Here is a 13085-nt window from a genome sequence, read left to right on the forward strand (position 1 = left end):
CAAAAATAATCTCAAACCCAAATTCTGTCATGTATCCCATGACTGTTCCAGCTTCTAGAAATACTTACTCTCCCACTGAGATTCTTTCCCTCTGGAAGCTTGCTGTCTTCCTGTCTGCTGTTCTAGACAGGCGCTCAACTACTCACCAATCCAGAATCCTTTGCTCCTCAAGGCTATACCCAGCTGGCAGCAGGTAATTGCGGTAATTCTGGAGCTGGTTGGCATGGCAGCTGTCATGGACCCAGACATGAGACACACAAGGAATCCCACTGGCAAGGCACAGGAAGTATTTCCGGGTTCGACAATGCTGATCCGCAATTAGGAGACACTGGTAGGCTGTGTTACACTGGAAGAAAAGGCACAAAACCAGTGGGTCTGGTGATGACTATGGAAAGCTGCTTAATAGCTTCCTTAATGAGTCACAGGAAACAGTTGAACACCTCCAGATACTATCCAAAACGTGACTGAGTCCGTTGTCCTACCCAAAGCCTCTTCTCTCACCCAAGCAGCTTCCCTAGATCATCTCCCTGCCTCACCTGCAGCTTTCTGGGGGTCTAAGTCCTCAAGGGACAACCACACCCCATGCATTTAGCCAGTACCGTGAAAAAGATTTCCGTTAAACACAAATTTTAATCTGCTTTTGTCCCAGCAACAGAACCAATCCTCTTAAATGTAACCCAAGGTTCTGACTTCTCTTCCTTGTACATAGTAAAAGTTCTATTTTATGCAACAACATTTTGGCAGCGTCTCAGTTCCCAAAATCTCTACCAACTCTATCCAGCCGTTTCTTGGTCCAGCAAGTGGACTTGCATTACTGCCTCCCCTGGGAAGCTACACAAAAGAACGCCTTACCTGGGCTTCATTGAAGTCTTCAAGAATGTAGCCAGCTCCTGCTCGAAGCTGGCATTCTGTGTACTGCTTGTTGAAAGGAGGAATTTCTAAATATTCTATTAAAAAACATAACCAAGTTAATAATCACTACCAGTTGGTTCATTTGCCACTTTATGCCTGCTTCTTACTGTTCTCTTTCCTACTCCCCAGTTATCTCCAAAATACTGTATCCCCAAAACAGTATTCCCCATGGGCCAGAAAGATCTGTCACGAGGCCTATGAAATGCTGCCCAAAAAGGGATAGGAGGAGGAAGGGTGGGGAAGATGAGAAATGGAGGCAGATCCTAGGCCCGAGAACAGCGGAGGTTTCTGCACTGAGAACGTGCCCAGGGCCTGCGCCCGGGGACTGACGCACCCACTTCCCAAACTGCAGCCCTCCAGCCTGAGTAGCCCTTACCATCTGCCCTAATCCTTCTATCTGCCCTAATCTCTCTTGCAGACTAAGCCTATTCCTCTAATTCTGCCTTCTGTGTAGATGAAGAATGGCCAATTAGCACTAATAAAGCCTTCAAATGTGCCCTTCATCCGCATTTTACTCCCTATCCAGTAAAACTCTGATAAACCAAAATGCTCAAAGAAAATGGGGTTTCTAAAATATAATTAACTGGAGGTTAGCCAGAAGGCCCTAACTCAACCTTTTACTGCAAACTATCTACCTTTGACGATCGTGAAGTAGCTCAGGACACTGAACATCAGTGACTGCTCTACATTCTTGAGGGTGAAGCAGAAGTTATGAGAGATGAGGCTGAAGCTGTAATGACCCTAGGCAATTAGAAATTGCTTCTTTTGACCAATATCTAATTTGAGACGTCTCTTGTCATCTGCTCCTCTCATATATAAATAACACATTTTTTAAAAAAAAGAAAAAAGACATTAGAGATTTTACTGAATTAGGAGAGTTCGGAGAAATTAAGTTCTAATGGACTTATCACAAAAAACCCCAGAAAGTTCAGTGCCAGGACCACTCCCTCCCCTCACTCATACCCAAAGGAGAACCTGCTGGAACAGACCCTCCCCCACAAGGCCGCCCCCACCGTTTGGCGCCCTCCCTGCCGGAGCTGCTTAGACAATGTTGGGGCCCCAAACCCAAGCCTCTGCTCAGGTCTGACTGATCAGCCTATGTGCTTTCATTGCTCTTTTCTTGATTCAGCATTCTCTATATTCTTCTCAGAATGAAAACTCAAACTAGAAACTAACTGGCCCTAAGAAACTCAGAATCCAGCAAGACTGTTCCTCAGTTTTGCCCTGGCATCCTTGGCCCTTATCAATCATGTCACACTTTTTGGCACCAACACTCTACTGCTGAGTCACTGCCAAGACCCCCAAGGTCCTTTATTTTTCTCAAGACTCCTATTTTATGTCTACTTATCCAGAACTGTTTCTAGTCCTGACCTATTTAGCTTTTAATCCCCATCTATATTTCCTGCATTTGTGTAATCAAATATTACCCTACCTCGGCAGTCCATGTCTAACTTTTCTCAGTTTGGATTTAATTTCATTTCTGACTTCATGAGTGGCCCTGGTCAATCAGAGGCTAAAATGAACAGATGCAGTCATCGTTTAAATCAAGGATGAAGGGACCTAACTCTGAAGTCAATCCCTGTGGCTGATGGGCCCCTGATAATGTGCCACCTAACGAGATCAGATGCCATATTCTTAATTCATTACTAAACATGTCTCACACGATGGATTGAAATATTTTACTGAGCTCCTGATACAAATAAAAGAGATTCCTGGCTATCTGCAAGACATCACATCGTTTCTTAAAAGCTAATTAGTAAAGGACAGTTCTAATACAAATGTCCCCTGCTTCCTGAGATCGTGGAACCTCTAAAATATACTATATACCAAAAATATCAAAGATTCTGGTACTGCTGGAGCAACGTGCAAGGATGAAGGAGCAACATAAAGCAGACATTCATCGTAACTACATCTGCCACAATGAACATGGCCTGCTCCCTCTAAAAAAAAGGTCCAAATTCCTCCTCACTTGAGACAAAACCTATCCCTCACTCATGCTTATAAGAATGAGATTAAAAATATTTGATATATCTGCAAGAGGGGATGGAAGGAATTCTCAGGTTTGTAAGCTCTCACACAGGCTCACAGATTTTTAAGGAATCTGACAATCTCATCTCATACCAAAACAAGTTTTCTTAGGCATTCTGTATCAACAAAACATCTAGAGAGCTGCACTGTGAAGTCCTAGTCTAGGAAAGGGCTAGGAGCGTACTGGAGAATGAAGACTAGAGTCCAGCAATATTGTGAAAACAAAAGAAACTAAGACCACAACATGGTTCTGATACCTTTATACCCAATCACTTATGACCCAAATCAAGCTACATCCTTGGCTAGGAAACCCCTCACATACCTGAATTCTTTCTGAAAAACTAGACCTGGATCACACTTACTCTTGAAACCCCTCCACTGAACACCTGCTCCCACACCTTAAAGCCTCAATATTGATAACCATTTATGTATCTCCAATAGGATACACTTCAACCGCAATTCCCTGACCACCCTCCCCATGTCCCCATACAGATCTCCACAGAGCTGTGGCTGGTGAGATACAGTTTTGGTTAATTAGGAAAATCAGCCACACACCTGAAGTGCCAATCCCAGATCTGCTGGTGCTGTTTTCTGATAACCATGTGCCCCAATTCGATTTCCCTCCTGCGAGGCCCCGCGTTAGTGAGAGGGCTGACTTGTAGAGCATCCTTCCACTTGGAGTGGGCCTCAGCAGGCACACATGGACACTGCGCTGCTGTGGCTTAATTACAAGGTATGTTTGTACCTGCCCAGTTTTCTCACCTAGATCACATACTCTTGAGACAGTTTAAATAATTTTTACCTCTCCCCACTGCAGCCTTCACTCAGACCCTAAGAGACAACACAGAAATGCAATATATAAGGTTGAAGAGACGTACAAGAGGTGAAAAGGCCTAGAGGCTGCTTCTCTGAAATCAGCCGGGACCCTGAGCCCAGCCTTCCTGGTCTGACACACAGACTCAAGAGAAGGAACTTCATTCCCACGTATGTCGTCTTGGGCCCAGAGAACAGCAATGAGAAGCGGGGCAGGGCATTCAGAAACCTGACTGTACTGGACAAAATGGAGTTCTAAGTCCCAAGTCCACCATTACTGTCGATAAAAAGCAATTATTTGACCGCTCCTAGCTTGTTTTCTCATCTGTAAAATGGATAAGACCTATCTCCCATCTGTCTCACAAGGACTATTTTGAGGAAATGCTAACAGAAATTCTGTGAGAGTAGTCTGTAAACCACAAAGCAAGCAGGGCTGAACTAGCTCTCCCTGACCCTGACTCCAGCTGCCACAGGCCCTGCCTCCTCGACATGGTTCATAAAGTGAACGGAAAGGGCACATGGGTGTGAGAGCCCCCAGGGCTTCTTAGGGCCTTACCCTCCTCTTCCTCGCTGCTTCCTGTAGGACCATCTGGCAATTTGGAGCGGCTAGCCAACTTGTCGCTTGTTGTGGCCATGGTGAGGAGGAAGGCATAGCCCAGAAACAAGGTCTTGTTGAGGGGCAGAGGCCCTCTCTGCTCTTCCAGGGCAGAGGGCTCACCCAGGTTGTCGCCACTCTCACAGGGGCTCACAAACTCTCCTGCGCCCACCGCACCTGGGAAGGACAGAGGCACAGGGTACAGACCATGGCCTGGGCACAACAGGGTGGGCAGGCAATGTCCTGCGGAACTTTTCTGAGCTATTAACCAAAGACCCATCCTATGGGCAACCACCACTGGCAGTCCAGTGGTTAGGACTCCACGACTTCACTGCCAAGAGCCAGGTTTCAATCCCTGGTTGGGGAACTAAGATCCCGCAAGCCATGCCACTTGGCTCAGAAAAAAAAAAAAAATTTTTTTTAACAGTGCAGAGGAAGTCTATATATTTAAATTTTACAGTCATAATGTATACACTGTTTTCACAACTAGCATTGTTTTTATAAAACCAAATCAAAAATTTCTGAAGTCACCTGAAGAAAAGGTGATTCTAACACAAAGTAAAAGTGAAAAATGATTGGAAACCTTCAGCCCACATTCCCAGCCTAGTGCTATTTTGAGGCAGCCTTTAAAAAAGTGGGTTCACCAAGAAATGTCCCCAGCAGATACTTTCCCCGTCCCTGACCCTCACCAGAACAGTGCACAGAATCCTTGGTAATAAAGTGCTTTTACGTGTTGACAGAACCATATCGAAACAGCCTGCTTCACCTGCCCCAGTTTCCAACACCTGGGAGTGGGAAGTGAACCAGCCAGTCCAGGACTCCCAGAACACCCATGCTTGGAGTGGCCCAGTAAGTCCTTGAGGAAAAAAGCAAATACCTGGCATGGAGAAGCTGAATCCTGGCTCATTGGGAGGCTAAGATGACAGTCAGGTTATGCCTCCCTAAAATAAAACCAGCAGCAAGAGAACAGTCTGATGTAGCATGCACAAGCCTGGACTTCACAGTCAGAATGCCTAAGTCTGATTTCTGGATGACTGTGTCACCTTGGGAAGTAAACCAACATTCTGCCTTAGATTCTTCAACTAGAAAACAAATTCTAGCACCTGTAACTCACAGAGACTGTATAAGGTAAAATGTATGAAGCACTGAATTCCATGCTTTACATACCCTGAAACACAGCAGAGATATTAAACAGATACGGAGAAGACACAGGAAACAAAAGTGCCAGGTGCCAGGACATGCGACGACAACCAACTTCCTCAGTTTGCTAGACTAAGACAGCGCCCTGGGGCAGACAGCGAAGACTCTGCCTGTGTCTTCGGCATCCACAGAGGCCGCGGCTGGGTCACAGCATGGACCCAGTAAACAACAGATGGACGGAACCTCTATAAACATGCAGCCTGAGGGACCGGAAAGGGGCTGTTTGGGGGTCAGTATGGAAAGGGGAGATACAGGCTAAGGTACCAGTTTTCAACAGGACATGTGGGAAAGCCAAGGGGTCCTGAGCACAAGGGAGGGGGCAGCAGAGCTTCCAGAGGAAGACGGTGCCAGATAAAGGAAGAAGTCCAAGAAAAACTGCACCTTCTGTGAGTCTGCCTAAAATCCATTACATTTCCTCCCTCCCAGAACCGACACAGGCATTGAGGGATGTTTCCCATCAAAGCCTGCCTTCCTTCCTGGCACCCGACTGGGCTCTGCTGGGAGATGGAGAGGTGGGCTTGTGCGGGCGCCAACTCAGTAATCAGGAAGGAGCCCCCGCTCATGCCAGGCTCCACCTCTCCAGCAGCTAACCGTGCATTCCGCCGAGGTCTGGGGGAGAAGGGGGTAAAAGGGAGCACTCACCAGGTTTCACAGTGGCAGATTTCCGGCCTCGCTTGGCAGGGGACCGCTCCTCTTCAGAAGTGACAAGCTTTCTTTTACCCGAGGGGACCCCCGTGGCGGCACGAGGGCTCTCTGTGACCTTTCGGGTCGGGGTTGTACTGCTGCTGCTGGAAGTGGTGGGGGTGGCTGGGGAGCTGATGTTACTTCGCCGTTTCCGTTTCCCTTCCACCAAATTGTCTGCGATACAATGAGCCAAAGGCAAGTCATCTCCCATGGTCTGAGGCCCTGGCCTCTAAGAAGCTGATCACAGCCTGATTTAAAAACCGCCACACCCTCTCCTTCACTTCCCACATGGGCAGGAAGCCTCTTCCAAGGCCACCATATCTTCTGTTTCAGCTTCTGCCATGACTAAAGTGTGTTTGGTCCTTTATACAACTGGGGAGGCCAGAAAAATCTGAGGACTTACTATTGGGTCCTGGCAAGAAAACAAGAGACATGCAGTGGCTCCTGATATATGGGAGTTCATTTCCATCTCATAAACCACAAAGGAGTAAGACTGAGGGAAGCTTTACTAACTACTCTAAAGGCACCACTCTGCCCACAAGCAGGCCAGGGGTCCGCTGGCAGTAGTTCAGGAAGCCAAGGTCTTACCTAAGCTGATATCTGCTGCCTTGGTGAGAGGCGTTACTGCCTCATACGGGCCCAGGCCATACTGCTCTCTCAGCCTGTTTCCTTGCTCCAAGGACAGGATGACAGCCATCCGCTTATACCACTTCCTTTGGCCTTCCTTTTCAATGCTGTAGTACAGCTCTCCAGACTCCTTCCTGTGCCCTTTTACCACTCCTGGGTGGGGAAAAACACACATGAAAGCAGCTTCTTTAGGCTGCTCGACATCTACTGAGAGCAGGCCTGAATCAGGGAGTTATAGGAGGTCCAAGAGAGGACGGAGGTTAGGACTGAGCAAACTCCTAGCCATCAGGCCCACACACCACCACCACACAGGATGCATGCAGACACCATCCAGGGATTGGAACATGAAGGTTCCCGGCAGCAGGGACCCTCTAGTTATAAAATTAAGCTTCCTAAAGCCAGCCTTTATGGCTTGTTAGCAATTCAAATGGTTCTCAAAATGAAATGCATGTGGTTTCTTAATGGTCCCATTATAACTTACTAAACCTTCCCTTCTTCGTTTGTTTGGAGGCTGGATGATAATTCTTAAGTCACACATGAAAGATGACATCATTTCAAGAGAAAGCATGTCTGTGCAGCAAAAGCGAAGCAGAAATACAGAGCAGAGAAAGGAAGGAAATAAATCCTGCCTCTCCCCGCTAAGCTTCCCTCTGTATTATCTGCTTCTCTGATCTCACTCTGATTCAGGACCTAAAGACAAGGCCTCCAGATTAAAAGGAATTCAGTGTGGGGCACAAAAGCACACTGGGCTAAAATTCAGGAGATCTGAGTCTAGGCTGGATTCTGTTGCCACCAAGCTGTGTAATCGTGGGCAAGACCTGTTTCCAATGCTATGAAAAAGATGCCTATGTAAAGATAAATACAAATATAAAAACAGGGCACTAATGGGAATACTTTCTCATTTGTATGAAAAGAAAAATCAATGTATTCTTTCCTGTTGGCCAGTGCTTGAAAGAAGGGCTAATAGAAACCCAGAACATGTACCAAGGGGAAAAAAAAAGGAGAAAGCAGGCCTTGGTTCTCTCTTTATCTCTGCCAGAGTCACTCTCTCTCCCCTTGCTTGTTCATCTCCTGGCTTAAATCTCTATCACCACACTAAATCCTCAAGAGCACAAAGAAGGCCAAGGTCAAGAATACCCTTCACACTAATGAAGAGGTCTAGTCTAACATCAGTAGACAGCCTCAATAAATGGGACCCAGAGTCCCCTTCCCCTGAATGCCACAATTCACGGAGGGTAGAAAACCAGCTCTGTCTTAAGAGGGAAAGAGGAACAAATGCATTTGACACAAACAATCTAAGTCACAGGTCATAAAAGATCTCAATCCATGTGTCACTGATGCTAAGTGAAGCTAAGTGTTACCCAGAACTAGAAGGGGAGGTGGTTCATTTAACAATAAATAAAGCGGCAGACAGCAAACTACTGAGGAGTCCAAACACAACAAAGTCTGAAGAGGCTTCAACTGATGCATTTTTGCCTACTGTGCCCCATCACTATTCCCCAAAACCCCATTAAAGAAGCTTTTAAATGGCGAACTCAATGAAACATGTATCTCCAAATCACCTCACAGAAAAGAGGCAATACATTCAAAGAATGGACACATGAGACAGTCGTGACAGACAGAAATCTCTCACCATCACCAGTACAGGGTACTGGATGGTTTAGTTTAAAAAAAAAAGCATGATTTTTCCAAACCAGAGAGTAAGTGGTGAGTGTGCAGACATACAAATGCAGCACTAACAACATTTTCCCAAGCACAAAGATCTTAATATATCTGCCGCTCTCACCAACTTAAGGTTCCCACCAAGAAAGGCAGGAAGTTTACAAGTCAGAGTTGAAAGAACAGAAAATGGCAAAGGAAAAACACTAACTGGAGAAAGCTGGCGAACGTCACCCTCACCGCCGATGAAGGTGGACATCGCCAGAGGTGCCCTGGCCGTCGCCTACCCCCTCCCACACACAGTGCCGTGAGAGGAGCCTGCACTGCTGCAGCATGCTTTCCAGAAACTCACTAACGCCAACCTAGCCAAGAGAAAACAGGAGACAAACCCAAACTGAAGGACAGGCAAAAAATACCTGGCCAGTATGTACTCCTCAAAACCATCAGGGTCATGAAAAACAAGAAAAGGTTCAGAGAGTGTTACAGATCCGAAACCAAGAGACGTGTGAGGGCTAAAGGCAGTACAGAAATCCTGAACTGGATCCTGGAACAGAAAAAGGACGCGGAAAAGCTGCAGAAATCCACGTCAGGAACTGAGTTACTGGTAAAGTGCCAAGGCAGATTCTCATCCTGACACAGGTCCCAGGCTAACGTAAAATGTTGACAATAGCTGGCTGAGGGGCACAGGGGCCGTCTCTATGCTATCAGTACTCTGCGTGTTGCAGATGCTGTGTGTCTATACATTCTTTCCAAACTAAGAAGTTTATTCAAAAATTAACAAGGGGAACAAAGAACAGCAAAGCAGCCAGGGGTGAGAGCGTACAGTGTCGGGAATGAAATTCCTGACTAGAGGGCACAGGAGAGCAGAGGCTGGAGGGAGTGCTGCTGGTGGTGGAGGGCCGCGGAGATGCTAGGAGGGCTCTGGCTGCTTCCAGTACCTGCACTGAAATACTCATCCTCCGAGAGGGCGGTCACTTCCGTGTCCAGGGGGATAGGGTCACACAGCAGGATGTCTTTGCCCAATACGTCACACTCGTACCCATCGTCAAAGAGCAACTTATACTTCCCAGCTCCGACATCTCGTGTGATTTTTCCAGAGTAAAAATAGCCATTGGATGACCACTTGGCTACAACACGGAGCCCTACAAAGCTGTTCCCTGGAGAGGAGGCATCTAAGCCATCTGAAGGGCCAGCAGCAGTCTGGAATGGAATCTCAGGAGAGTCGCTTCGACGCAAAGCACCAGCACCCGTGTCTGCCCGTCTGCTGGAGTCTGGCGCTCGAGGCACGATACGGGTGAAGGATTTATCGTCCGGTGACATGCTAGGTGAAATGTCCTCTATGCCCAAGGGGCCAGGCACAGCTGTTTCCCTAAAGTGAGATAAGAGACAGGCGAAGGCAGTGAGAAGGAGCCAAGAGCAGTACAGATCTATCAATCTTCCCACTCCCCTGGCCATGAGTGCCCAGCCCGTTCGCTGCTAACCCCATCGCAGGCAGAAGCCTGGTGTCTCAGGGGCCTCACTCTGATCCCGGCCCACTCCCCAGTCAGTGTGGGCCCCTCTTCTCCCTCCTGACACCCCACATACTCTCTGCTCCCCTCTCTTCTCGCTACTCCCTTTTTTCTGAACAAGTCACAGACTAGTGTATCTCACACTACCCGGGTACCTGGTTCCAGTGGTCCGAGAAGGCGGGCGGCCCCTTCGCCCGCGCCCACGAGGCGTGACTGGAGCCTTCCCTGCCTGTCTGATGCCAAGGCCCGCATCACCATCCTCCTCACACACTGGCGTCCCTGTCTGACTGACCCCTTTTCTAGGACTAGAGAATGAAGACAGGTTAGTCTGAGAGCGCTTGCTACTGGATCCTTTCTTCACAGCCTCCCCTTGGTCCTCAGACTACGTGCCAGGCCACCGAGGGCTGAGCCTCCAGGGCAGCAGGAAGCTGGTCCACACACCCACCACCAAATGAGCTGGGAGCGGGAGTTAGGACAACAAGTAAAGGGCGTCCTTCTACATGCCAGTCTAGACCCTCCTGACAAAGCTTCCTACTGCTGCCCTCAAAGACAGCACATCCACTCCTGCCCTGCCTTCGCTTGTACTTCAGGCTCTGGGTACCTGTAGAGGAAAACAAAAAGCTAGGGAACGTGTCAGGTTGGGGCCACTACCCCGAACTTCCTGTGCTCCCAACCAAAGCACCCACAGGCTGCAGAAAGTGGGGGGCGAGGGGCAGGAGCCTGGGCCAGCATTCCCAAGGTCCCCTCACCTGTTTTCCAGTTGCTCAGGAAGTCTACCTCCCACAGGGCTCCACCCTACCTCCCATGCAAACCCCAAACAGGAGAGGAATGAAAAGGGGAGGAAGAGGAGCTGATCGATCCTAGGAGGATGGGGGGGACTTCCGGTGACTCCCCTTTTCCCGTGATATTAACACGTCAGCAACCCTGCCCCTGCAGTGGCTCTCTCTCTGGAGACCCTGTCTGCACCTCAGCTTTCCTGGGCCTCCTCGGGAGCTGGGCAAGGCAAACTCGGCAGGTTCTGTCCCGCTGGTTTTCCCTTTGAGTTGTCCGGCTCCTCTCCCCGAGCTGCCGCTGCTGTGCATGGCAGACAGGCTCGTCCCACTTGACGTGCGGTGTAAGCTGGAGGCCTTGGAGGAGAAGGAGCTGACGTCCCCCAGGTCACCCGAGGAGCCGCCAGTCTGTGAAGGGGAGACTTCCGTCTCACACTCCTGACACTCTACGATCGGCTCTTCGGTCTCCTGCAAGGAAGAAAGGGTACAACGGCTTAGAAACGCCACAAGAACATAATGCTACTGTGATGACTGGACAGTCCTAGAGGGCGAGAAATTTCAGTTTAGAGTTGGGAATTAGGAAGGAACTTTCTGGAATAATGGAAATGTTCTGTATCTTGCTTTCAGTAGTGGTGACACTGTCAAAACCACTGAACTGAACATTTAAGACCTGTGCATTCTATAGGGAATATATACTTCAACAGAATAAGTAAATGAAGGTGGTACTAGATCAGGAGGAGGGGACCTCTATTACTGGAGCTAAGTTAAATTATCTTTTTACTGGACAAGTTCACAACCTTTGGCTGCTGAGATGCCAGCAAGGATTCCAACACAGAGAAGAGAGGTAACGCTCTAGGTGAAGGAAGGCAGGGAAGCAGGCAGGTTAGAGGGGGAGAAAAAGTGGACAGGAGCCCTATGGGTACCTGATTACAGCAGTGGGTGGCCTGACAAGCTGTTTGAAATTAGGTATTTCAATACACGATTAAGGAAATGAAAAATCACAGGCAAAAACTGATATATAATGGTATTACTGTTTATAAAAATGAAGACCAAAAAGATAGTAAGCAAAATATTTGAATTTCTGATACCTACAGAGGAGAGGAATATCAAACTGACTCTATCTCACTCCCGTGCCTGCTTTGATGGACTGGTAGTGATTGCCTGGAGCTCAGTCTGAAGCACCCTCTGAAGCTAATGCCCAGGCTTAATAAGGAAAGGTTCTAGAATTGACCAGCAGTGTCCTCTCTGGGCACAGAACTGAGAGATTACAGGGCAGCTGCTGCCCATCTGCCTTCCTTCTCTAGACTGTCCGTGCAGGACCATGCTGGCTGCCAGAGAGAAGATGGGAGAGACAAGCAGAGGACAGACCCCCGCTCAGAGAGTGCACTTTCTCTCTGGGAGACGGTACTCAACGTGCACAGGCACACACATTTAAATACTACTGCTGATTAAATGATGATGTTTGACTCCTCCTTTCTTGAAAATCTCTTCTCTAAAATCTATAAAGTCACTCTTCCTTCTTTTCATTCTACCTGTTTGGCTAGCTCTACTTATACTTGTTTTTGGCTCCTCTTCCTCAGCCTATTCATTTTAAATTAGTATTTCCCAGGAGTCTGTTCTCACTTCTCTCCTCACTCTTCGTGTTTTCCTTGGCCAGTCTTACACGACTTATTCTGACCTGTCTACCAACAACACAATGATGACTCAGCTCTAAGCTCTCAGATACAAATGCCTACTGAACTCTTACCCTTGGATATACCAGGGACACATGTATCTTAACCCTTCTAAAACTCAAACTCCTCTCCACTTCCTTGCCTTCAATGAATCCTGGACATCCCCAGTGCCTCTCTCATCCCTTGCAGCTCTCTTTAGCAGGGGCTGATTTTCCTTAACCAAACCTCAACCCCTGATTGGGGAACTGGATCCCACACACCGCAGCTAAGAGTTCACATGCCACAGCTAAAGATCCTGTGTGCAGCAACTAAGACTCAGCACAGCTAAACAGATAAATAGAAATAAATATTCAAAAAAAAAAAGAATTTGGAGATGAGAGGCCTCCTTGCTCCCCATTGCCATTAACAGATCATTTCTACCTCCCTACTTCTTGCTCCTACCAAACAAACCATTATCTGTCGTTCCATTAAACTCTCTCCTTAGCTCACCCACACCCTCCCAATCCCTCTCATGCATGAATACCTTACACCTGGTTCACAGCCTCCCTGTCTCCCCCTATTTTCATGATCATTTTTGAGGCTAACCACCAACAGATGACCCATCCAGCAACAAGCT

The 13085-nt window shown here is 47.9% G+C and overlaps 1 protein-coding gene across 2 annotated transcripts in view; it reads right to left on the minus strand.

Moving 5' to 3' along the window:
* Positions 1-13085, minus strand: part of TP53BP1 (tumor protein p53 binding protein 1) — a 70064-nt gene that overhangs the window by 1248 nt on the left and 55731 nt on the right. For both annotated transcript variants that reach the window (XM_018065954.1, XM_018065953.1), the window contains 8 exons: positions 10993-11264; positions 10182-10331; positions 9457-9887; positions 6821-7012; positions 6191-6406; positions 4310-4525; positions 853-947; positions 147-346 (listed from right to left, as the gene is read on the minus strand). In XM_018065954.1, coding sequence (XP_017921443.1) covers positions 147-346; positions 853-947; positions 4310-4525; positions 6191-6406; positions 6821-7012; positions 9457-9887; positions 10182-10331; positions 10993-11264 — 1772 coding nt within the window. The remainder of the gene's footprint in view (positions 1-146; positions 347-852; positions 948-4309; positions 4526-6190; positions 6407-6820; positions 7013-9456; positions 9888-10181; positions 10332-10992; positions 11265-13085) is intronic.

This window comes from Capra hircus, chromosome 21 (genome assembly GCF_001704415.2).
Source record: "Capra hircus breed San Clemente chromosome 21, ASM170441v1, whole genome shotgun sequence".
NCBI classification, from domain to species: domain Eukaryota; kingdom Metazoa; phylum Chordata; class Mammalia; order Artiodactyla; family Bovidae; genus Capra; species Capra hircus.